General features: G+C 44.7%; 3 protein-coding genes across 3 annotated transcripts in view; 1 reads left to right on the top strand and 2 right to left on the bottom strand.

Moving 5' to 3' along the window:
• Positions 1 to 2317: 2317 nt before the first annotated feature.
• On the top strand, positions 2318 to 9398 carry T265_10016 (hypothetical protein; the record flags this gene model as incomplete). The annotated part of the gene is made up of 3 exons (XM_009176261.1): positions 2318 to 2548; positions 3603 to 3760; positions 9296 to 9398. 3 exons carry the CDS (start codon positions 2318 to 2320, stop codon positions 9396 to 9398), a joined length of 492 nt encoding a protein of 163 aa, XP_009174525.1.
• A 5471-nt stretch (positions 9399 to 14869) lies between these two features.
• T265_10015 (hypothetical protein) lies at positions 14870 to 22930 on the bottom strand (the record flags this gene model as incomplete). The annotated part of the gene is made up of 6 exons (XM_009176260.1): positions 14870 to 14991; positions 15268 to 15369; positions 16512 to 16613; positions 17265 to 17447; positions 17865 to 18047; positions 22897 to 22930. 6 exons carry the CDS (start codon positions 22928 to 22930, stop codon positions 14870 to 14872), a joined length of 726 nt encoding a protein of 241 aa, XP_009174524.1.
• Positions 22931 to 23190: 260 nt separating this feature from the next.
• T265_10014 (hypothetical protein) overlaps positions 23191 to 25757 on the bottom strand; it is a gene marked incomplete at both ends in the record, with an annotated part of 22538 nt that continues 19971 nt past the window's right edge. The window contains 2 exons of the mRNA XM_009176259.1: positions 23191 to 23331; positions 23364 to 23522. Of these exons, the coding sequence (XP_009174523.1) occupies positions 23191 to 23331; positions 23364 to 23522 (300 nt within the window). The remainder of the gene's footprint in view (positions 23332 to 23363; positions 23523 to 25757) is intronic.

Here is a 25757-nt window from a genome sequence, read left to right as displayed (position 1 = left end):
CAGACAGAAATGAGTCATCTCATGGTGACGTTGATCACGTGGTCGATTTAACTGGTCCCGTCTGCCTCGCCATTGTCGAAGGCAGTGAGTCATGTTCGACACTAAACTGATGGCAGGAAGTTTGAAAAATATTTCGCGTGAACTTGAAGGGTCCCGCAAGCATACGTTCAGTCTTTTCAGATGCCTGCATCCTAGTGGACTGCTAAAATAGGCAATCGTTTGTTTGTTCGAGCACCAAGGTTAGTGATGAAATCGATCACCCGACCAATATGTGGACCATGAGCGTGAATTAGTCCATATTGCTGTAAAAGTGACTCGAGGGGACGATATATTGCATAGAACGGAGATCGATTTCAAGGACATTCTTCCGAAAATTCAGAATAAGCGTTAAATGGGTAAAGCATACATTCAATCGGTTGGAAGGTTATCGGCTCTGATTGTCCAAAGCCCAAACAGGCCACCGCCTTTTTAAAGTTTATGACACAAAGAGAATTGCAGTAAATATTTCCTACCAAAAAGAAGGCGAGACCTTATGACTTAATCAATCGATCAGATGATTGGTTACAGATCAGCTGACCAGTCAGCTGATTGCTGAAAAAACGACGGGAACGACGTGCAGACAAAATGCACATTCTGTGAAGCCTCTTATGAGCGAAACTCAAACTGAGAACCACAGAGTAATTTGTAGATAGTAGACTGAACTTAATTTTCAATAAAATAGCCAAACAATGGTGATTTTCTACCCGGTTTCAAGAATTGAACGACTTGTTGTAACGGGCCGGTTACAAGTATACTGGATACCTCTTTGAAACCCAAGTACAGTGTTCATAGAAAATGAGTATGCTACTCCATTAGTAACAGCAACGTTTATAAAGTCTGCCATAATTGTGTGCTAGATCTAGTCAGGATGAAACGGTATCAGTAGAGAAACCAGGCGATATGCAATCACCAAGGAACTCTACACTGATGCAATGTCTAACAAAGGAACCCCCGTTTCGTTCGACGTTAGGCAAAACAAACCATGTGAAACAGAAGTAGAAACTATTTTTTATCACAGACAGAGGCATATGTTTGTCGGTAGTGCCCCGAATTTGAGCCCACTGGTCTCTTGAGACACGATAAGGTAGCGTTCACCAACGAAGTATTGGAAGTATTGGTAAAACGCTCACGTTGCACGTCAGGTGTCGGGAGTATAATTTCCCGCAAGACTAGGAGTGCGTAATGCCAACCAGCCCTGAAAAGAGTGCAACCCGCATCTAATACCCCCACCTGGAACTCTACCAAAATGTTGCAAACTTGGGCGTGTTCATTAGTGGTCGGTCAGGTAGCCGTTTATCTGTTCTCCGAGCGTGGTTATTAGCTTGAGAATGTTTCTTCAGTAGTCGAAGTTGATGTCATTTCGAATGGTGACGAATATATCAACTGTACGCCATCGATAAACATCTGAAGCAGTTACAGTGTGAAGACGTGGAACCGTCGCTGACCGTTCGCAGACAGGCGTACACGGACTGTAGTTCATATACGGCCCTCATGAACTGCCAGTCAGCGTTACCACGGGACGTCTCTGATGCTGACGATAACTATATTCTCAAAAAGAGACAGGATGCCTTCCGACAACTGGAGCGAGATGGCTCTGTGTTTAGAGCGCGACTTGGTGGTATCCCAGCTTTTGTGTTTCCTCCAGGTGGCATGGCAGCTAGGCGACGAAAGGGTGTTACAACTAATTGATTATCATGTTTTATCTTATCGACAGCTGAGACGGCATAGGCACTCACACAATCCTTGTATTACTGTGTGCTTTGCTCTGCTCGTAATCTATATTTTCAGGACTCGCAGAGCCCATTCCACTATCCTTTATTCATTTAGGCCAAATAGAAGACAGCTTCGCGATACACTAAGGATGATGAGTGGACTTAAAAAAACGTAATAATCTGGCTGCTTCCAAAAAAACAAAAAACTTATTTGCAAATCAGTTTGGTTTTCACGAGAGACTCAACTGAATCTCTCGCTAGTGATGGTCTAGAACTGAATGTGCTGCACACAGCCCGCCTCATGTTTTAGTTGGCACGATATTGGAGATATCGCAGTATATTTTCATAAAGGAAACTACTCACAAGGTTGCTGAAAACTCTTCAACTGCCCACGACCGGTCTCGCCCTTCTTCGGGCTCATCAGGTAGGCGTAGTCCCCGAGTTTCCGTCAACCTAATGTTCTACTTGAAACCAAATTGCACGAAGTTAGCGGAATACACTCATTTGAAAACCAACTTAGCTTTGCGGAAGACTCACCTGGAACCTAGCTGAGTCTCTTTTTTATGATGTTTCTAAGCAACCGAATTTGCTGCACCAGGCCATCTCACGTTTCAGTTGGCACGATATTCGGGACATCGCGATACATGTATAGTCGAAATACACTACTCATAAGGTTGCTGAAAACTCTTCGGCCCCGCACGACCAGTTTCTTCCTTTTTGGGGCATATCACACAGGCGCAGCGCACCAGTGTGACCGATACAAACGAGAGATTCAACTGGATTCAGTTGAATCAGAGGTCAGAATCAGATTTGTTTGTAAATGAGGTTCTGTCACAAATACCCTCCCCTAAAGAGGACACGAATAAAGTCAGAAATAGAAACTTTGTTCGTTTCATGGTTGCTTGCGTTTAGGACTGTTCCGTCAGGAGGAAGCGAGCATAACTTTCCATGAACTGTGTATTATGACATGTTTTCTGGACATTAATAGATTTTTTTATTCGTGTGTACTGAGGTCGTTCCACTTGGGATGCTTGTACACTTACACACGTGAGTATGCTCAAGTCATTTAAATCTGAAAAGTGTGTCAGTTGAGTTTATTGAACATCGTGTTATAAACTACCTTCCTCATTGCACTACATCCAAGGATTATGTGATCCAACTTCCTTGTAAACTAGTGTTTTCGGCGAATTCAATATTGTGTGAAGGAAAGGGCGTTTCAAATTTTGCCTTACGGTGAAAAATCGATAAACTGGATAATTTGAACTTGGATGCTATCTATAAAGGTGTTTCCTAAATGTAAAGACAGAAATAGAAATACGCGTTAACTAACAGGATGATTGGAGTGACCAAGCCACGATGACAGGCAGTTTCTGTGTGATTTTGGGCAGTGCAATCAGTGGACTGCGATGGACGTATGAAGACTCAACCAAGTCTCAGACGAACCGTTCGTTTACACTAATATGAAACTGGATTCTTTTCCTTTGGAATCTCATTCAAGGACACACGTTACGTTGGTAAGTTTGGCGAGCAATTCTAGACAGACTGCTATCGGTTTAACTTTTCTTGGCCTTATCAGCTAGGCCTAAATACCCGCGATTAAAGTGACCTTCCACCTAATCGGAAAATCAATGTTTATCTGCTTAAAGTAAGTTTTCTTGTCGCGTACCAGTGAGACGTCTATAGTGCCATTCCGGAATGCCCAGCTAGGTAAGAATGGAGTCAGCCGAGCAGTTGAAAAAGATTTTATCCGTTTCGGATTGCTTGGTGCCCTGAATTGCTGACAGACAGAACACAGATTGTGTTGAGATGATGCTCTGTCCTTGATAATTTTTAGGGTCGTTGTAGAATTAGCGTGAGGGAGAGATGGCTAAGTGGTTAGAGCGCGAATTTACCGACTGGAAGGTCAGTGGTTCGAACCCGACCTCTGCCTCTCAACTCCTCCCATCTAGACTTGGGCAACCTGACAGTATACCAGCCCTTGTGCTTCCCTGGGATGACATGACAGCTAGGTAACAAAAGGGTGCTATAGACGAACACTGGCTTAGCATAGCAACAAATTCAGTGTTAGAAACAAGTTTGGTCTTTTTTGGTTACCTAAAGTCACTTCCAACAACGTCACACGTTCAGGTATCTGAAAAATTCACAAGGCTAAGGCAGTTTATGTGCCGACTTTTCGTCGCCCGGTCACTGATGGTCGGCAAATCTAAGGTGAACAGAGTAAAGACGATTAGTTTCGCCGTGGATCACTTCCGTCTGATTTCGAACGTACACGCACGATCAAGGTAGGACACGTGGCCTCGTTCAACATCATTTCACGCGACTCGCAAGCTGCATTCTCCCGAACGAAGGACGGCTCACCGACATAGTTATCATGCCAACCGTACCGCGTGACCAGCTTTGAACTTTTTTGCGACTAAGTCTCCCGAAGCAATGGGTAACTAGGATCCATCATTCCACAAACTGAGAGTTATTCAGATATAAGGTGGTCCATTTGATAAAAGAAAAACACAGGCTGAATGCTACCTCACTGACTGTGGACGAAACGACTGACAGAATGGCTAATCAGAGGGGGAGTCATTCTTCGCGCCCACCTTTTCTTCAAAACCGTAAGCGATGTTGTCACACAATCTGCCCGGTCGAAATCTTGCTGTCAACTTCGGCAGGAATGGTTTCAGAGAAGCCACTTCCGATAGTCAGTTTTGCTTTTCCACAAATGCACTCATTTGCATATCAACTGGGTTTTCACGGGAGACTCCACTGGATCTGTTTGGCGATCATGACCTAATCGAGTTTTTGCTAGTTGCCTTGGCTGCAAAAGAAAGCTGCGTGGCGTGAAGGAAGGTCACATACGTCAGGCCACTCGTCATCAGCTGGTCTCTTAGTTCAGTCCAATATTTTGGAGGTGTAAGGTCAATTGGCGTACAGCACGCTGTAAATGCATGACTGTGCACGTTTTCTATAGAGGAGAATGTCGGTAGCTCAGGTGGCGTAGATGGTCGTTGGCTTGTTCGCTGAGCTGGGCAATTTGGTTGCAAACGTTTCATCACCAATCGAGGTGACATCATCAGTGCGTAGTTGTGCGTAGCGGTGGGTTAGTGGTTGTGCGTTCACTAGTGTTACGTGTGTGTTGATATACGTGCTGGTAGCCGAGGATGACCTTTGACCGCGATTAGTTACGATTAGTGTGCACGTTAGCTATTCCATCAGTGTACGCCTCATACAGTTATCGCAAGAGAAACGGGAGTCAGCCATCGCTTGGAGCGCCAGTGGTTGGACTCGAGCGACGCTGACTTGTGACTAGCCCCCAGGGTTTGTCTCAAGCGCAACGCGTGCAAGGTTGTCCGATAGCTGGCTTCGTGCGCACCGATGCACGTGTCTGGCTCTTGATGGGTGACTGACCCGATTTTCGGACATTTGTAAATAAGCTGAGGGCGTCAAGGTCACCTCACCAACCTGGTCCAATCAAACTGTAGAATGCACACTCACGTGACTCTCGCCTGCAAAATCCTCCTGTCCTGGCGCAATCGTGTTGATGAGTGCACACTAAAGGAGGGCGAGCACTGGGCTTGAATTTCACTCTTATTAGATTTCATCACCAGAGCACATGGTTGGCTGTGTCGGGGTTTGAACCTTAGCCCTTCCACGGACAAGTTACGGAAGTCTCTGCAACCACACGTGATTCATCGTCGTTTGATTTTCTCCCGACGGACAGGGTACCATGCAAATGAGGTGGTTTTCATGTTACAGGATGTCTCTACCACATGAATGTTTGCGTTCGAGCCACAAATATTCGATGGCGACAGTTATGCTCAATGTTCTACAATTGTCAAACTCGAGAAATCACTCTTTAAAGCCGTCTGATTAGGTATCATTAAAAAAACAGATCGGTAATCTCATGAGACACGATTAGGGAAGTTTTTCGGACAGGATATAATCTGGTCTTGTCTTCCGAACCTTATAGCTATGGAGTTTACCGTTCGATAAAATCGATTTGTGAACCACAGAGGTTAACGAATAGTGAAAAAAAGTCGACCACTCTCCAGAGCTCACAAGGTTTGTGGAAGCAAGAACTTAGTAGAGTAGGATGTGCGTGTGTGTGTGGGGTGGGGGGAGATTTGACAAGATTCACGCTTTTGGACAAAGGGACGGATGACAATCGTTTTGCTAGAAACTAGAATTGCAGAAGTAAACGTCGGTCGTCTTCATTCGAAATCCAGCCTGTCGCTGAGCAGCTAATACAAATACTCTAATTTTGCACTCGAATTTTTAGGTTTTGACAGGAGACTCGACTGAATCCACCCTTATGATGGTCCGCAGCAGACCGTCTCATATTTTGGTTTGTATGATATTCGAGGTATCTTAATACATGGATATGTCTCAACGTAACACGTTACTCATAAGGTTGCCGAAAGTTTTTCCACAGTCAACGACCGGTTCCGACTTTCTTGGGGCTGTTCGCATAGACGCAGCTCACAAACGAGAGATTGCGTTGCCGTCAACACCAAATTCATTGCAAATGAGGCTATTTTTCGAAATCTGTCCAAATCGGGTTCGAGCAGAACCTCAGATAGCGAGAAACTCGGGGAGTGCGCCTGGCTTATGAGTCCCAAAATGGCGAAATCAGTTCGTCAGCTTTTGAAGATTTTTCAGCAATCTTATGAGTAGCATATTACAGCTACATTTTATCCCGATGTTTCAGCTTAGAGCCTCTAAAGGATGTGTGGTGAGAGCCCTGCTTGGTACCGGTTTGCCGAAGTATTTGAACAACGTTGTCACCGTGCACATACCCCTGTTCATTCGTGTTGCATCACCTACTTATATAGTTTGTGAGTTCCAGTGTTGGCCGTGACAATCTCGAATGGTGCAATGAGAACCAGCAGACAAATAAATGAAGGCATTCCATGCTGTCTGGTGAATATCAAGGTCAGTATTGGGAATGGACAAGTGCCATAGCAACTTTCGAAAAAAGGTTTATCGCAGGCTTGATTACTGAATAGGTCACCGACCAGAAACGAACGTCTTGTTGTACCACTAGGTTTAGGGCAGCTTATTGATCACATCGAGTTGCTTCCGAACAGATAAGGAAGGCTTTGCTCGATTTATTGCAGCGGCGCTGTCCGAAAACATCCGGTTATGACGGCTGGAATCCAGACAGCCAGAAGAATGACGGTGCTATTCTTTCGTCGTTGAAATCTTTTGTCTGAATGTAGCAACAGGTCATAAATTTCTGTTTCTGGCACTTCCCTATCAAGAGATGCCATACAGTAATGCGAAAATTATCGAACATATAAGGCTGGGCACAACTTTCCACTCCAGAACGGTGGACTTTGCAGTGTCAGTGGCCGCACACGATTGGCCTCCCGTTAGGCTTCTTTTACTTAGCAAGCCTCTGATTGGCCGTCACTGATATCGATTGGTTTTACTGCAGCTAGCGTCATATGACCTCTTCGCTTACCCGTATTCAGACTGTACGTGAGGGAAATGGGGCACGACCTGAAGACAAACCAAAAGTTAGGACGACGGAAAAGGGGATAAAGCATTCCAAATGCCCGTACCTTCGACCGGGGCACACTTTAACTGGTTTGTTTTTGTTTTGGTATTCACAAGACCTTCTTTCCAAATGTTAAAGTCGAAAACAGGATTTCTGACACGCTTCAGTTATTTATAAGAGAACCGTTTAAGGCAAAACCCTTACGGCACCCTCCGATTTCCGGACGCTACATGGTTGTATACAAGAAGCCCACGGAAAGCTAAAAGTTGCGGACAGTCCGGGAGGGTTCCCCCAACCTTCAGGTGATCGACCTTTGATGCTGATTTGCAAACGTTTCGTTACCAGTCGAGGAGACATAGTCACAACTCGGTTGGGTGCGTCCTTACCAAACCTCACCTTGTGACGAAACTTCAGCAAGCCAATCACCGGGCTGAGCGGACAGGTAAAACTACCCTATCAAAAACCAATTAGCGGACCCGAGTTACCGATACTTTTACACTGCGCACGCTTTGCCATGCCCCCTTTAGGTCAAACTCAATCTGGCCTCGAACCATGAGTGACTCACCAGTTGGCCGAAAGATCTCATTGGTTGGTGATATTGACCAATCTCATTGCCTTCCGCCTGAAATCTTGCATTTGTGCCTGCATCAAAAGCTTATATGCAAATGACACGATTGAAACATGTCTTAGATTTGTTGCGACGCACCAACACAGGTGATAGCACGTCTTGTCTCGCTGTTGTTTGTCTCCCACCTCTTTAAATATCTGATTCAACTAGGCTTACTTCCGCTATTCAGTGATTGCTTGTCAGCTGGCCAATTTTTGTCCATTTTCAGTGCCCCAGTTTAGTATGAGTTACTTCGCAGTTTTCTTCGCACAAATAAGACATGCGGGTGCTTGTTCTGTCTGTTGCTTCCTGTTCGTACTGAGCATCATAACCTGGAGGAAAACACTGTCTGGTGAGACACAAGCTCCTTTTTTCCTTGAGGTGTTTTGTCTGAAATAAGAGACTTGCGAATGACCATCATTTTGAAGTCATCCACACACACACACACTATGAAAAGTGGCACTTACGAATTCCTACCGTCAGTTTTGCTGTGTAACCTTTATGTAAGAGTGCAGGTTTACATTCCTTCCCCAAACCATTTGTGCCCTTGTTTAAAGAAGAGTTCTTGAAGGCCGATCCGCATTTGAACCTCCTGTCTAGGATGGAACCGCGCAAATATCGTCCAGAAGAGACTGCATTTAACGTCCAAAGTCGTACATGCTAACAGTAAACGTTCTAATTAATGAAGATTTTTTTTTCGAATTTGAGTTGTTGAGACAACAACAACAAACTGAGCTGGAAAACATGGAAGTACCAGGTATTTGTCTTGTGCGTTCCGAAATTCCTGAGGCCAGAAGTGCAGGAAATTTGAAGCGACATTCTATGGAGGGGACAGCAACCACGCACTCCTGACTCACCGGAAAGTGCTTTGTCAGGCGAGTTCGCATGGTCGATTTCTCTCCACACATGTGATTCAAATTACCTGCGTCTTAATGGGGATTTTGCCCTGCGCGCGAAAAGTTGTGAAGCGCTTTTTGGCCACGTGATGTGGATCTCTTAATTTAAGGCTAGGTGGTATTATGTCTTGTCTAAGGGCGAGCGAGTCACGGTCTCTTGAAGCCGACGAGTCAAATGTCTAAAGGAATAGCCGAGAAGTCGCGGGTCTAAAACCCAAGGGGATTTCCTCGGGTGCGCACTGCTGGCGATTTGCATTAAGTTTGAAACAGCCGTACAGTGCTGCTCAGCTATTCAGCATAGGTTAGCTGCACTTACAGGAGGAGGTCACCGTTAACAGCTGATTTCTGTCAGCTGGCCTCTTGTATGCACCCCGCGATGAATCAAAGCTAGTCTCCTACATGGCTGTTGGTGTAAACTGTGACTGTTGAATCTTGGACTGCGAATCCCAACCACAGGAGACACGAGCGAAATTTACGACTTTCGAGGGGTCCCATTCGTACCCATCCCATTGCACAAACTGTTTTAGCCCTGTAATTTACTACTTATAAGGTTGCTGAAAATCCGTCAACAGCCCACGACCGGTTTCGCCCTTTTTGGGGCTCATCAGCTAGGCGCAGTCCACGGGTTTCCGTCAACATTAGGTTCTACTTGAAACCGAATTGCACGAAATAAGCGAATATACACTCATTTGCAAACTAATTTGGTTTTGCGAGAGACTCACCTGCCAGCCAGCTGAAAATCTCGTTTGTGATGTTCTCAGGCCTGGTTTTTGGTTGCCAACCGCGTTACAAACCTGTGTGATTTCTTTCTTTCTGTGGTCGTCCCTGAATCATACTCAACTTCAAATGGTTTGCTTACAAAGAGCTTTTACGAAACAAACCATTGCATTTCGATTCTCACTTGCATAAGGACCGGCCTCCTCATCAGGCGGAAGTTTAATTCCCCTAGCCGTAACCCATTGCCAAGAAAAAAAGAGAGGCTTCACTTTGGATTGCAAGCAAAAATGATGTATTTTCATACCTTGCCAGTACGGTTGCAGGTCAGTCAGACTACCCGAACGTCTGTTCGAAACGATCGTTCAGCCGGAGAAGCACTGTGATAATTACATTGAAATAAACTACTAAAAACTCATAAGTAGCACCTACCTATGGTGGCTAGTTTGAGGGCATTCTCTCCAAGGCCATCCTCATTCAAATTCTGTATTAAATTGTTGTATTGTTCTTGACGCTGCGCCTCTCTCAGCCTTGCCAAACGTCCTAAAACTCCGGCGAAATCTCCCTGGAAGTAATCACGGGAGGGAAGCAAACAGAAGAGTTACCCATAGGTTTTCTTGACTTTTATCCATCCTCATTCCACTAAAATTTGAGTATTGACCAGTCAAAAATCCAATATAACTTACTTGCTGAAAACCAGGGAAAACGTAAGAACGCTGAAGAAAACTATCCAAACGTGTCTCATGGCTTCGTTTACACGAGCTGACCGTCAATCAGTTCGACGGTGTTGTTGTTTGACTATTTATACTTCTAATTGGAGGTCGTATCACATCACACGCGACGTATGAGTTGTAACAAGACGACAACAATATTTACTGTTACGGTGGTCAGCAGATGCGGCCAAATCAATGTTGCAAGTGTACACAATTCTTGTTTATCTGAAGCGTCCACAGTTGCAGTTCACCCCGATTGATGCAGTTAAATTTTCCGCGAGACGTAAGGACGGCAGTCTAGCGTGTAAACAAATTCTCAAAGGCCTGCGATTGGCCATTACGTGTTCGACAAGCATGCAATTTCGTTTGTTTTTCCTATATTCATCTAATTCCTGTAGTTGATCTTCGGTAGACAATGCAAACTACACATCCCGCAACTCGCCATTCAGCTAACCCTTATGGGGAATTCCCATAAGAAGACATCGCCGTCAAGACGATTTCGAAGGAGAAATAGCCCCACACCAGAACCGAAGACGAGGCACTCTCTCCAGGTGACTGACTGACTCTAAGAAGAAGTGGGAACGTTCCGTGCTGCTGACCCAGTTTCGTTAGTTGAACATCGCTTCAAGGAGTTCGAGTTGTAAGCATGGCTGTCTCACCATCCCGCCACATTGGATGACCTTTATTTTACCGGGCATCAGCGTGACTTATCCGATCAGTTGACCTGAAGGACGCGAGCACTGACGTTAAGTATTTGACCTCCAGAGAGCTTAGTGGTTGAAGAGCATATTTACTGACCTCTGTATTTCGACTTCTCCTGTCTAGGCTTGGGCAACCTAGCAGTATCCCGGTCCTCGTGCTTCCTTCGGGTGGCATGGCAGCTGGGCCATTTTGCCATTTTACAATAGTATTTATGAATCACAGATATGGGCTACTCTGAAGGATCAGTTCAGCGATACTGAAGTTGTCATCATACCCCCATGAAGGCCACTGAAAACACCCGACCAAAGACAATTTTCACTATACCAATAAAGACAGCGGGCGATAGAGTTGTCACTTTATCGCACCCTAACCCGGACAAATTGACATCTTGGATTTCCACGGCGATGCTTTTGCCGTCAAGTACTGTAAACACACCGCTGTAGAGTCACTACTCTGTTTGTCCCGCCTAACAACGACCAAAAGCCGTTCAAGAGGACCGATTTCTCATTTCAGACACCTCTTGTACAGAAAAATAACTGAGTGGAAGCCTACCCCAATCGGGACTATCTGACCCCGACATCCATGCTCTATAACAGAATTGAATAATCAATTTCCCAGGCACAATAGTTTTTGAAATGGTCAGAGTTGAAGCATACGCGACAAGAATGAAAACACGTGACATGGGATGAACTCGAACGGGTTACTTCCAGGCTACGCAAAATGGAGTCTTGCTGACTGATTTACCTAGGAAACTCAACTCCCGTCAGGCCTGTTGACCGAAAATTCACAACAACATCACTTCGGTTGCACGCACCTGATTCAAGGTTTCATTTCAGGGTGAAAATCAGTCCAGCGTAGTTCCCCTGTCCCCTGTGTGTCATATGCCGCGTATACCAAGCCATCGTTTGCCAAAGAAAGTTAGAAAGCGAGTTTCTTCGGTATGCAACTGGTACTTCCATTGAAGAATGTGTTCAGCATCAGAAACTGCGTTGGTTGGGACATGTGTTGCTTATGCTTAGCCATCGTTTGCTGAAGAGAGTGCTGTTTTCCATGCCCAACTCCGGGTGGCGGAAGCAGAGAGGTAACCAACCCTTGATGCTGCAGAAAAGTATAAAAGAAATCACGAAATTGGGTGCTGTCGGTGCTACTCGCCTTCCAGGATGTGGACCGCGTGATCCTCACTGCACCTGGTTGGAGACACTGTAAGACACGGCTGATAATCGATGTCAATGGTATTCTTGTTGTCAACTTTTATCCAAGTTGTCTAAATGAGTAGTGTCTGGAGATGTGGACACCTCGGAACGATTGTACTGAGCTAGCAATAAGTCCCTTTTCCATCCGCTTTTATTCTTTTCTTTGCAATAAGGCTTTCCAATGAATCGATGTTGTACGGCAACGAAACGTTCGTGGTGAACACTGATGTTATACTGTCGATGTTGATCATATGCCAGTTAAAAAGAATAGCTATAGTATTCCATTGCGATTCATGGAGGTTTACGGAGACAGCTTAAGTTGGTTATCTAACGCATAGTTGTCTCTCTTGAACGGTGAAACCTGGCAGTTCATTTGTGTTCCGCGGTTCCTGCACCTCAAAATATCTTCCACCCTGTTTGACGTCAGGGGTTTCAATGAGAGCGATGTCGCTTCGAATGCACCACATGGATTCGTAGTTCCACCGGAGTCAGAACGGTGACGAGGACAGTGTTACAATAAGCGATGGCTTAGACCAACTCAACAGGTTTTGCAAAGTTTTCCACTCTCTCACAGACTGCTGTTTTTAGTCAACTATTTTTGGTGTGGTTAAGGCATGACAGGTCAACACACAGCATTCAATCACTGGCTGCACTGGTGCACAGCGTAGGTATTAGATCTGACCATCGAGACTGACGGGTAACGGGACGCAAGCATCATGCATACTTTCTGACTGCTTTTTAAAACAAACCCTCACTTCCGGTTTCTTTCATATCAGTATCATTTTATTCGAAGCCTATGATAATTCCTTGTGGACTGTAGAAAAGCGAAACTACTTCCCAAACTGGGAAGACTGGCTATTCTTCGACATTGGTGGCGCCTGTCCGGAATAGACTGTACAACGCAGCGGTCCAATCTGTTCTACTTTGTGGATCAGAGACATGCTGATGTTTGGTGAACGGACTTTCGAAAGCTCCATGTGTTTGATCTGGTGGGAACATCAGATCCGTACTGATGAGGTACGTCGGCTGGTTTTCGGGAAAGCCTACTGTCATTTGATAGGTCAGCTGGCTACGTTGCTCAGGCCGTGTGCTACGTATGCCCAAGAACTGTCTGTCTCGTGGATCCCTGTTTGTTCAACCTTGTGTGACAGGGGCGGTCAATGCAGTCGCGTTTCTCACTGCCGTCTCCCTGGATAAAGACCCAGCACAAGACAAACCGTCTTGAATAAATACCATCACCGGAAAAGCAGAACCATTCGACGTCAATGACCTGGTTGGGTCGTGACCCCAAACAAGTCGTTCTCAGTCTCGTATTCTCCTTATTAGAATGTAAAATTGACATATGGCTTTGGAAATCAAATTGTCGCCAGACCAGAACAAGGGAAACAGACGGAGGGCATTTTTAAACAAAGTTTTCCTGGTACGGAGATAGCAGCCGTTTGTGATGATCAATTTATTGATTTAATGTAAAATTGACATATGGCTTTGGAAATCAAATCGTCAAATCGCCAGAACAAGGGAAACAGACGGAGGGCATTGCTAAACAAAGTTTTCCTGGTACGGAGATAGCAGCCGTTTGTGATGATCAGTTTAATTTATCGATCGCAAAAAATACTTTAAAATATGATCTGTTACTTGTGCCAATAGTTTGTTACATGATTTGATTTCTCCTAAATCCTTAAACAAAGGGGGAAACATTAAAAAGCAGACAAACGCGTCAGATTGGTGGGTGTGCGAACCAGAAGTGAGTGTGTAGATGACACGATTCAAGGTTTGGCAGGATCAACGGTGTCAACCTGTTGTCAACATCAGGTCTCCAGCAGACCCCCAATAGCTGATGAGACAAAACTAAAACGCTCACTTTTTTCTAAGCCCTGAGAAACCGTAGTTTTTTTTACCTGTTTGTCACAAAGTCCACCAGCTAACCTGAGGATGTAGCGACTTGCAAGTTGGCAAGGATTCTTCTGTGGGTGATAAAACAGGATAGACTGTTCAGACATTAAAGTAACCCACCGTCATCAGTAACAAATTCTTTTGTGAGATTGTTGGGGGAGGGTTGTATAATAACTTAGGTAATGCATGCGACAGAATAAATGACTGAAAACTCGGTGAGATGAGGTCAAAAAAACGTCTCCGACTGAATATTGAGTTGATCAGGAAATCTCTTGTTCACTCTGAAAATATCTTCAAGAAAGGACCACTCTGCGTTTCGTAAAGTCGATCGGGAGAGTGCACAAATAACCTGAAGTAACTCTTTTACTGTAAAGAGTAGATCTGTTGGTTTACAAAGGCCATTGAGAGTTATTTAGGCCCCAGTACACCTCACTTCAGATCACTAGAGACTGTCTCTACAGAGAAAGGTAAGTGTGAATTAAGGAGCTATCAACCGGTGTTCATGCCCATCCCGTCGGTACGCCGTTATCTAACCCAGTTACTGATAGACGGTCTTGGTTACGCATTTCCTTACCCAAAGCTATTGATCACACTTGCTGGAGTTTTCAGCTAAGTGCTTGATTCAGCTCAGTAGTTAAATGGCGAACGTCCGTAGTCCGAACCCAACCCGTGTATTTCCACTGCTCCTATCTAGGCTTGGACAACCTGGGAACATCTCAACTCATTGATTTAGCTGCCGTTTCTGTCCAACCCGACGAAGATTGAATCTGTAAGGTGAAAAATACAAAGCCCATCTGTTACGAAAAGGGGATTGGAATCTTAAGTTTATTGAACGATTGTCAACTTGTTGCAAGGCTTTTTTAACTGATAAAATAGGTCCATGCGCAAGGGGTGGGTAAGCGTTGATACTCAAATTGATCTGGCATTACATATGGCGATAAAATCCGTTTTGAGCGATGCTCCTCCCACCAGAAATCCGTCTACATCCGGTTGCGCGGCAAGTTCATGACAATTTTTCGCTGTCACAGAGCCTGTGAATGAATGTGTAGCAGACAGTCAGGTTAGACTACTGTNCTTGGACAACCTGGGAACATCTCAGCTCATTGATTTAGCTGCCGTTTCTGTCCAACCCGACGAAGATTGAATCTGTAAGGTGAAAAATACAAAGCCCATCTGTTACGAAAAGGGGATTGGAATCTTAAGTTTATTGAACGATTGTCAACTTGTTGCAAGGCTTTTTTAACTGATAAAATAAGGTCCATGCAAGGGGTGGGTAAGCGTTGATACTCAAATGGATCTGGCGTTACATATGGCGATAAAATCCGGTTTGAGTGATGCTCCTCCCACCAAGAATCCGTCTACATCCGGTTGCGCGGCAAGTTCATGACAATTTTTCGCTGTCACAGAGCCTGTGAATGAATGTGTAGCAGACAAACAGGTTAGACTACTGTTGGGTAAAACACTAGACTACTTGGATATGGAAACCAAAATTTTGTTTATGACATGCGCATGATCATTCCGTGGTGTAACCAACCCCCGAAATTTCGTGCTCAATAGATTTCCCATTGATTTTCGCAAGCAAATCGATATCTTGTCCCAAATCAGGCTTAATGAACCAGCTGTTGGTCATAGCGTTTGAAGAGCCCGCTTTTTGTTTAAGCGATTATTTAATCATATAAACATGTGAGAAGTGAGATAGCTGTACGCACAATATCCTTCCGGTCTTGATCGCCTCTTTAGACTTTTTCCCCGCCGGTGTCAAAACACGAACAAAGGCGGTGAGCAACTGAGAGTACTTTTTGTCGCTTTGAGTATCTTTAGATGTGCACTAATGACGTTTACTAATAACGAAAGAACAGCTGTGAACTGGGTCTCGACTTTTCAGCTTATACCGAGTTTACCTAAAGGATGGAATGTAAAATGAGAATTCTAAAGTCTCCTCACAATATCAACTTCTTCTGTCAGCTCAGTCACACATCGACTTCTCTTGCAATAGCCACTCTGAACACTGCATTTTATGGTGCGGTGACCGTAAGCTCCCATTCATCCTTTGTCACCTTGCTTGTTTACCTTTGGTGTAATTTTAGCACTATACTGATGACAGAAAACTATTCAAACGAATTTCAGCATTGAAACCGAGTTTATCCTGGCAGATTTACCCCACCGAGTTATTTACAGGGTAGATGTAAGTGAAATCTACCGAAAAGTTGACTTAATTTTGGCAAGTAACGCCGGCTACTCAGACGTAATCGGAAACAAATTATTCAAGTTTGGTTTAGCTTGCAACTATAGCCTTCCATCGGAAAACAACAGTGATCTTTTATTGTGGTTGACCTCCCTCGGAAAAAGAGAGACAGAACGGTATAAACGTAATGCACTACACATGAGGCTCTTGAAAATTCTTCGACAGCACACGACCGGTTTGAATTTTTCGGGAATAGGCACATTTTCCGAGTTTCGTCAAACTTATGTTCTACTTGAACTCAAATGGTACACTAAATGAGCGAAATACACTTATTTGCAAACAAATTTGGTTTCGCGGGAGACTCACTTTGAACCCAGCGATTTTGATTTAAGCAGAACATAAGGCTGACGAAAACTCGGGGCCTGCGCCCATCGGTTTCGCCCCAAGAAGAGCGAAATCGTTTCTGGGCTATCGAAGGGTTTTCAGCAACCTTGTGAGTAGTTTGTTGCGTTTAAACAGCTGAAGCTGGTGGAAGAGTTTGACTGTGGCTTAACAAAGAGGTAACATGCGTACTGCCCATTGATCAGTTGATTGTTGATCTGTTAGCTATGCTTGGTGTCTGGTTTACCAACGCTCAGTCAACAATCAAGTAGATATCAACAATGCGCATCTCAGTAGGCACCCACCCAGCCGCACAACGAGGAGGTGTCCTCAGTTGGGGGGGGGAGCCCCGTGCACAAACAGTAGAACGTAACTGCTCAAGAAAATCCTGGTTCAATCATGGGGCCGGGATCTAGAGTTTGACCATAGCTTCAGGGAGTCAAGTAGAAAGTGGTCTTCCTCAATCACTTTAGTGCTATCACGTGGTGTTGAATTGAAGCAGAGTGGTTTCATGGACCCCACTTTTGAATGAGAGGGTCAAACCGCCTCTCACTCAGCACAGTTCCCCGTAAAGTCATTCAAACTAGACGATCATCATCTTTAGACCATATTTTTCGTGCTTATAGCCTCCCTGGTCAATCACAAACCATTTTTAATATGCATACGTTCAGGGGAAAATCGTTCAAATCAAATGACCTCCACTGTACCGCCAAAAGATCGTCAATCTGTGGCACTTACCTCCATAAATAATGCGCATGTGTTTGGCCACCGATGGACCCACATTCTTGAGTAACCAATTCCGAACAGCAGCGTGTACTTGTTGTGCCTCGGAGGCCGTCGCTGTCTTTCCAGTCCCGATTGCCCAGACAGGTTCGTAGGCAATCACCAAACGGCACCAACATTCGGGATCGGTGATAAGCTCTTAATTCGGAAACGACAGCAAGGAGCCCCGTGCACAAACAGTAGAACGTAACTGCTCAAGAAAATCCTGGTTCAATCATGGGGCCGGGATCTAGATTTTGACCATAGCTTCAGGGAGTCAAGTAGAAAGTGGTCTTCCTCAATCACTTTAGTGCTATCACGTGGTGTTGAATTGAAGCAGAGTGGTTTCATGGACCCCACTTTTGAATGAGAGGGTCAAACCGCCTCTCACTCAGCACAGTTCCCCGTAAAGTCATTCAAACTAGACGATCATCATCTTTAGACCATATTTTTCGTGCTTATAGCCTCCCTGGTCAATCACAAACCATTTTTAATATGCATACGTTCAGGGGAAAATCGTTCAAATCAAATGACCTCCACTGTACCGCCAAAAGATCGTCAATCTGTGGCACTTACCTCCATAAATAATGCGCATGTGTTTGGCCACCGATGGACCCACATTCTTGAGTAACCAATTCCGAACAGCAGCGTGTACTTGTTGTGCCTCGGAGGCCGTCGCTGTCTTTCCAGTCCCGATTGCCCAGACAGGTTCGTAGGCAATCACCAAACGGCACCAACATTCGGGATCGGTGATAAGCTCTTAATTCAGAGGGAGGTGGGAGAGTGTAAACATGACATCAATGGCATTTGGATACCTAAGTACAGTGTTTATAACTGGCAAGCTTAGATGACCCTTTCTGTCAACTTTTCGACTGCTATTTTGGTCAGTTTGCAAATCGGACGAAACCAGTAAGCCTAGCACATTATCGGTTTCCGTGACTGAATGACACACTCGCTGATTGTTATTCATCATATCCCAGCGGCAAAGCATAAACTCATAGTCAATCGTGCGGTTACTCTCATCAACGTCATCACATCATCAGATCATCCTCGTCATAATCATACTCATCCTCCTCCTCCTCATCATCATCAACATCATCATCATCATCATCGTCATAATCATCCCCCTCATCATCACCACTACCCTCCTCCTCCTTCTCATCACCATCATCATCGTCGCCGCCGTCGATGGTTATAGCTGCCAGATTTTCGTTTGCGGTTGGTCTGGTGAGCTGGGCACACGGTTACTTTGACGTTGTTTTCTTCTTTCGCTTGTTTTCGATCAGAGTTAAACTTCAGCGTTGGCCCACGACACCAGGCTGGTGTATTATGACGTTGCATCTATTGCCGACTTCGTCAAGAACCCACACTATGTCTATCTCAGTCAAACAATTGAGGATCACCTTGAAAGAGTAACAATCACAAACAAGGGAGCCTAACTGTGTTATTTTGAAATGTGGACCCATCACGTGGTAGATGGAAGCGGGGCCATTGAGTCCCATTTTAAATATTTTTCAGAGTTCTTGAAGCTTAGTTATCACACTTGATGAACGATTCTAACCTTTTTGACTCTTGCTACCGAAAGCCTCACGATCTGTCAACGTGAATTACTGAGGATAACGCGAATCCCAGCGACGGTTTTTTTGTGAAAGCTTTTAATAACAAGGGAACATATTGGATAACAAACAGACGCAAACGTTTCAAGTCCAGCTCAAAGAGCAATTGCCAGAGGTAGTCGAGCGATTCAGAACTTTTCTCAGTGGGACGAACCGGTGATCGATAGTAGTTAACGTAGCCAATATATTCGACATGTGGGCGGTAGGCTGGTATTGACTGTTCAACAAGAATTTTGCATCCCAGCCATTCACGATGAACCAAGTACATGCAGCAGATCCAGTCGGTCTTACCTAATTCGACAACAATCTTATCATGCAAGTACGTGGAACTAAGAGCGCTGTTCTTCAAAAACACGCTGTCCACTTAGAGTGGCAAGAGTCCCACCTCAATCAAAAATAAGACGGTCAACCTCCGTACATCAGCATACAAGACGGTACGAGCTAGAAGGTCACATGAGCTGCTATCGATTGCCTCGAATAATGCCCACTACAATGAACCCGCACAAATAAGTTGTCTTCTGAATAGGCTGACATCTTTAATGATTTTCCTTCTATGAACAAACTGAAGGTCTCGGTGTTTCCAAAAAGGCATGTTTTCTTTCACAAGTTCTAATTCCTGTTTGTCTTACTCTGATATTGGTCAAGTATGCATGTTAGTACACATAACGGGAGTGGAAAAATTGGGTGGGGGGAGGATATATCACTGTTTTACGAACCCATGCTAAATGAACGTTTGTGTTCATTGCTCCACCTCACATGTATGCATTGGTATTCATATTGATACACCATCCACCACCAATCTTTTATGTGATTCCCGGACCATACTTCCATTTAGTAAGGGTTAACTCAGAAGAGAGCTTCCAGTAGATCTTCACCCGGCTGCGGGAGGTGGCGTACAGCACCTGGAAGAGGGTCAAGAATTCAGGGGGGACACCTTTGGTTCACAGGCAGTGCCATAGTGCGTGATGGGTCCACAGAGTCAAAGGTAGCTTTCAGATCAAGAAACACGACCGTTGTTAGTTGCTGAAATTAGTGTCACTGTTCGGGAATCTGTCGGAGGGTAGGATGTGATCAATGCATACCCTTGCAGGACCCAGCTTGGTTTTTACGGATCTGTCTCTCCCTGTGTTCAGTCATGAGAACTCATGTGATTCTCACCAGAAATCCAGGCAGGAGGATTAGGAATACCTATTTTTCCCCACAAGTATGCGGTCTGTTCCATCTCGGCTGGCAGATATGCGATAGCTTCTGGTATGGTTTTCCTATTTTCACGGTAATGGTTATTGGACATTTTCTAGACGGAAGATACTACTTATAAGTTTGCTGAAAACGAACCGACATCCCACGACCTGCTTCCTCCGTCCTGAAGCTCATCAAATAGACGCAGTCCCAGACTCTTCGTCACTTTTATCTGATGCTCCAACACTGTTATTCCTTGTCTTTAATCCTGTCTATGCACAAACAGCAACAGCCTGTAAGTACACTTCAGGTAGCTTCGGACCCTACTTACTGAGTGCACTGTTCGCATATTTCGTCTCTACTCTGTGTTGTGCTGGAGAATGCGCAGTGTTCTGCTTCGGACCCTACTTACTGAGTGCACTGTTCGCATATTTCGTTTCTACTCTGTGTTGTGCTGGAGAATGCGCCAGTGTTCTGCTCAAACAGTGAAGCATCATCCACTGTTTTTTGGATGGCTCTTACCTTGCAGGTAAGAGGGCCATCAACTTTACAGTGCCTCTTTTGTCCAGCTGTGTGATGAGTGGGTAGTCAATGACCGCACAATGAAATATGAAAACATGAGCCAGTGAGCTCAGTCTAGTTGATAAATACCGCCCCCCATCTGGAGACCCCGGAACTCGGCCAACTAATTATTGATGACCCTTGTTCGATCACGTAGTCAGTGGGGCCAATAACTTGGAGCTATCGACTTCAGTGTGTAACTGCCCTCTTCCCGTTTTTTCAGACAAATGGGGTGATTCGACATCCCACTGTGCCATCGTCTCCAATGCTTGGCTGTCTCTCCCTTGTGCACTTCTTTTCCAAAGCTGCACAAACCGGAACCAACGTGCCTGTGGTAAACTGAACCAAACTGATGCAGTCAGTAGACCCGCGACCCATGTTACTACCCTTCACAAAGGATGCTACTAACGGAAGTACCACAGTGGCTAGCACAATGAACGTGACAGTGACGATCCAATTTCTGCAGGGATGATCCCCATTAATTGACTTTTATCAGCTAATACTGGCATTGAATTGCTGGACTGCTACTGCTGTATTGAGCCCCAGAGAGCTCAGTGGTTAGATCGCGAACTGACTGATTAGTAAGTTCCAAACCAACCCTAGTATATCGACTGCTCCTGTCCGAGCCTGGGTAACCTGACATTATCTTGGCCCTTATGCTTCCTTCGGGTGGCATGGCAGAGAGGCACTGGTGTTACAACCGGGCGACTATTATTACTGTTGTTCTTGCGGCATCAGTCATCGGAGAAGAAACTGACACACTCTGTACTCGGGCCTTTCTACCCGCTGTGTTTCACGGGAATCGGATATTCGGGACATTGTTTCCATCTTTAAATAAAGTAATTGCATGAATGAGTACGAGGGTCGAAATACTTCTTCCAAGGCGGAAGCCCTTTTGGAGGCTAAAACCATTGGTAAATCTACGGCTATCTACGGCTGGCACTTCCTGGATAATACTCGACCGAGTCCGTACAACAATGGTCAGATGGGATCACTTCTAGTGTCGCTTTAGACTCGCTCGCAAACACACACACGCATGCATACAATCACGTGCGCTGAACTATGTTACTTTAGTAAAGCAGCAAACCAACCAATCACACGTACCACTGTCAATCATTTTACTAGTTCATTATCAATCATTTAGTATTCGAATATCGATCTCCAATTCAGCTGTTCCATTTGAACAGTGAGTAGGCAGCAACCTATTGGTGGCTCGTGTTCTTCTTACATATCGCCCTCAAAAAGGGAAGTGGGCAGTCACTTCTCTTTAGCCCCTCCTAGGACGCAACAGGACGTGACCGAACGGAAAACACCCTAGTCACTACATTTGAACCTCCCTGTTTACTGAAACGTGAGAGTAGTTTCTTTTCTGAAGTTGGATGAGAAATGCTAGAGTTGAAGTTTGCACACATCTATCATCCCTTTATTGAGGTGAACGTGACTCGGGGGACACAAGTTTAGTGCTAACGTCCCGTACTGTAATAATCTAGTCCGTAAGGATCGAACTGGAACGACTACCGCTGTTTAGCGGACTGGTTGCATCGACAGCATATATTTGATGTTCTTGGTTGGTTTGCTTCCATATGGATCAGAATTTTGAGGTTCTTTGAAGAAAACAGAAGCTCTGGGACTCCGGATTCTTCGCATCTGCTGTTTGCTATAAAACTTACCCAAATTTGAGTAGTATTTCACAACTGAATTGAGCATTTTGAGCTAGATGACGTAGATCAAGTGTTGTTTCTGTCTGTTGGTGAAAGAAATATATGGAACTAGATGGTGTGAGAAGCAATAATTACTAGACTACGTCAAGCGGGACTGTTCTTGTCACCCATGATTGTCTCTGTTTCGCGGCTTTTGTTCCCATAAAACTATTCTTCCATCGGATGGACAGTCTTTTCATGCACGTAAGGTCTTCAGAAGTGACCATTTAATGTGTTTTTAGTACTTGTTCGAACCACTCATCGACCGCATAGTAGTCATAGGCAAATAAAATATCAACTGTTCGAACGGCATACCTTACTCATGAGGTTACTGAAAATTTTTCGGCAGCCCACGACCAGTTTTACCATTCTTGGGGCTCACCAGGTAGGCGCAGTCCAAGAGTTTCCGTCAACCTTATGTTCTACTTGAAACCAAATTCCCTGAATTTAACAAAACACGCTCATGGACGTATCGATTTGGTTTTGACGGGGGACTCATCTGAAAACCCAGCTGAATCTCTCGTTACTGATGATTCTAATTGAATATCGTACCAACTGAAACATGAGGCGGCCTGGTGCAGCACATTTAGTTGCTTAGAAACATCATAAACGAGAGGTTCAGCTGGGTTCCAGGTGAGTCTCCCGCAAAACCAAATTAGTTTGCACTTAAGTGTATTTCGCTAATTTCGTGCAATTTGGTTTCAATTAGAACATTAGGTTGACGGAAACTCGGTGACTGCGCCTACTTATTGGGCCCCAAGAAGGGCGAAACCGGTCGTGGACTGTCGAGGAGTTTTCAGCAACCTTGTGAGTAGTGCATTACGTCTATATATGCATCGCGATTTCTCAAATATTGTACCAGCTGAAACAGGAGGCGACCCAGTGCAGCACATTCAGTTGCTTAGAAACAGCATAAATAGGAGATTCATTTGGGTTCCGAGCCAGTTTCTTGCGAAATAAAATTGGTTCGAAAATGAGTGTATTTCGCTAACAACTGTTTAAATTCATCATCAAAATACTGGACTAAAAAACGACAAGAACTTACTTCTGATCGCTTCAAGCTGGCGGAAGCACACTTCTTCCGTTTTTCCAGACTCTCGCTCCCGTAGTTCTTCGCCAATACAAGCAATCACTTTCATACATTCGCCAAGTGCAAAGTTCACCTTCTCACCGACCAACTTACGGTGCGGGAAAGTGAGAGTGATTGGAGATAATAAATGTAGTCATCACATCAACCTGAATTCTCTAGTTAAACTTTGGTTCCTCAATGCAGAACCCTATAAAATTAGCCCCTCAAAAATGGGATGGAAAAATACCGTTTTGTTTTAGGGGAAACCAAAAGAAACCAAGAGAAACCGCATGAAATTCTAACGGCGTTTCTGTTCTAACCAACCGCTTCCCGATTTTATGTTTACACCTGTTGACCTGTTTAGGGGACAGGACATCGAGGCGAATGCCGTCAGCTCAGGTTTACTAGGTGACCAAATCGCTCAGTTCGACAAGCCGTTTTGCCTCCCAGAGATGGAAGGCTTTAGTTTGAATTCGATAATTTACAAATACCACTTCTGATACAGCAAAAACGGTGTACGCGATATGCATTGTCTGTAAGAATATATTGAAATTCTAAAAAAAATTTTTTGACAATAGAGGCAGTCTATGCTGTAAAGCCAGAAAGAATGGAACTGCCGCATGACCTTTGCTGGGGTTCATCAACGATAGCACACCCGTGACCTCCTGGTGTTATAAATGACTAATCAGAAAAGTGAGTGTATGGAATTGAGGATAGTTCACTTGGATAGTGCACCTCATGTCACGTGGCCACATGTTTATTAGTTCCCTTATTGACAACTTATCAGAGTGGCGCTGCACTTCATTTGAATGCCCTGTAGGTCAGTCACTCGCGGTTGAATGGTAAAGTCTTCAACCGCTTAATTATGTGGAGGTCGCTGGTTCAAAACCCTAGACAGATGCTTGAAATAACTATCACTGGTGATCCCGAACGAGGATGAATCAGCTCTGTAGGGATTCTCGACTTTCCAGCACAGCTTCACTTGCAGAATGAATGACAGAAGCTTGTCCTCGATATGATTTGCAACATAATTGCAATCCACAATTATAGGCGCTAAATTTGGAGGTAGTGAACCACTCAGACCTGCACAGATTGTTGTTACATATGTATTGTGGTAGGGTACACAGATTCATCGTTTATTTTTCCTTCTTTCGATTGACTACTGCTCCGTTAAAAGTAAGCCGTAGCGCCCTCGCAGCGGGATGACGGTAGTTAAAGGAAGCGTACTAATAATTTGTTCAGTGAAGGTATTGTTCTGTTCCGGTTTTTGAAACCATCGGCAGTGATAGTCTCATGAAGCTCTATGGAGCACGAACCTGTGACCTCCTGGCTAGTAGTTTGCATACTTAATCTTTCGGCCTTGAGCTAGTGAAAAACGTTGTCACTGTCTCCTCGGGAAAGAGCAACTTCTCAGATGAAGGTTCTGCTCTTCTGATGAATTTCACTCTTGCTTTGAGCTACTTATGTATTGTTAGTAGTGCGGATTGAATCTAAAAGTTTCATTTGCGATTCTGTTTTGTGGGTGAATTACCATGATTGGAAGATGAGTGGCATTAAATCCGGTCCATGCGTGAGCTACCTTCACTGCTGCTCAGTTGCTCGGGGCCGAACGCTCAGGTGTTCAAACTACCGGCCGTAAGGTCACAGGAGGGAAACTCCATTAAAAATACATGTTCGGTGCAGACGTGAAAGAACTCGGAAGTCGACCTTTTATTTCCATCAGTAATTGCTGGTGCGATTCGTTGCAAACATGGCGACTGACTGTCATCCCCGTCGGGTGAAGTGTGGCAGATCTATCTGGTAACCTGTCAATTCACAACACAACTTGCTGGCTATTGTACTTTCGCGATTTTATTGTCCGCTTGATGTAGGTGCGAAGATAACGTTAAAATGTCTGGTTCACAGGGTCTGCTTTTTGGCAAGCTCATTTTGGACTCCTAACAATTTGGCGTAGCACATGATTTCAAAAAATAGCTTCTAAATACAACTCTGGTCTGGTGAATTTGACCGTATCTGTCCGCATGTTGTCAACTTGGGTGACCAGTTTTATGGGAATGCAGTGGCTCGTTGTGATACGTGACGCCAACACTGGAGTGCTCTGCATGCCATAAGCAACATTCTATATGAGTTCGACCTGCTAACTCTCTGTGATTCGCTCTAGGGCAGCATTCGGGGTCTTGAGAAAACCAGACATCTGAACAGGTCTTGGAACACAATAGCTTACATTCGTAATTTGCAATTTCGAATCAAGTCAGAAAATCACTCTCAGAAGGATTTTACAAAACGAAACACTGACAATACAAAGTGAACAGACAGGATCAATGTCCAACCAGGGGTATCAGCT

This window comes from Opisthorchis viverrini (genome assembly GCF_000715545.1).
Source record: "Opisthorchis viverrini unplaced genomic scaffold opera_v5_326, whole genome shotgun sequence".
Classification (NCBI taxonomy): Eukaryota; Metazoa; Platyhelminthes; class Trematoda; order Opisthorchiida; family Opisthorchiidae; genus Opisthorchis; species Opisthorchis viverrini.
This window is presented reverse-complemented; position numbering and strand designations above follow the sequence as displayed.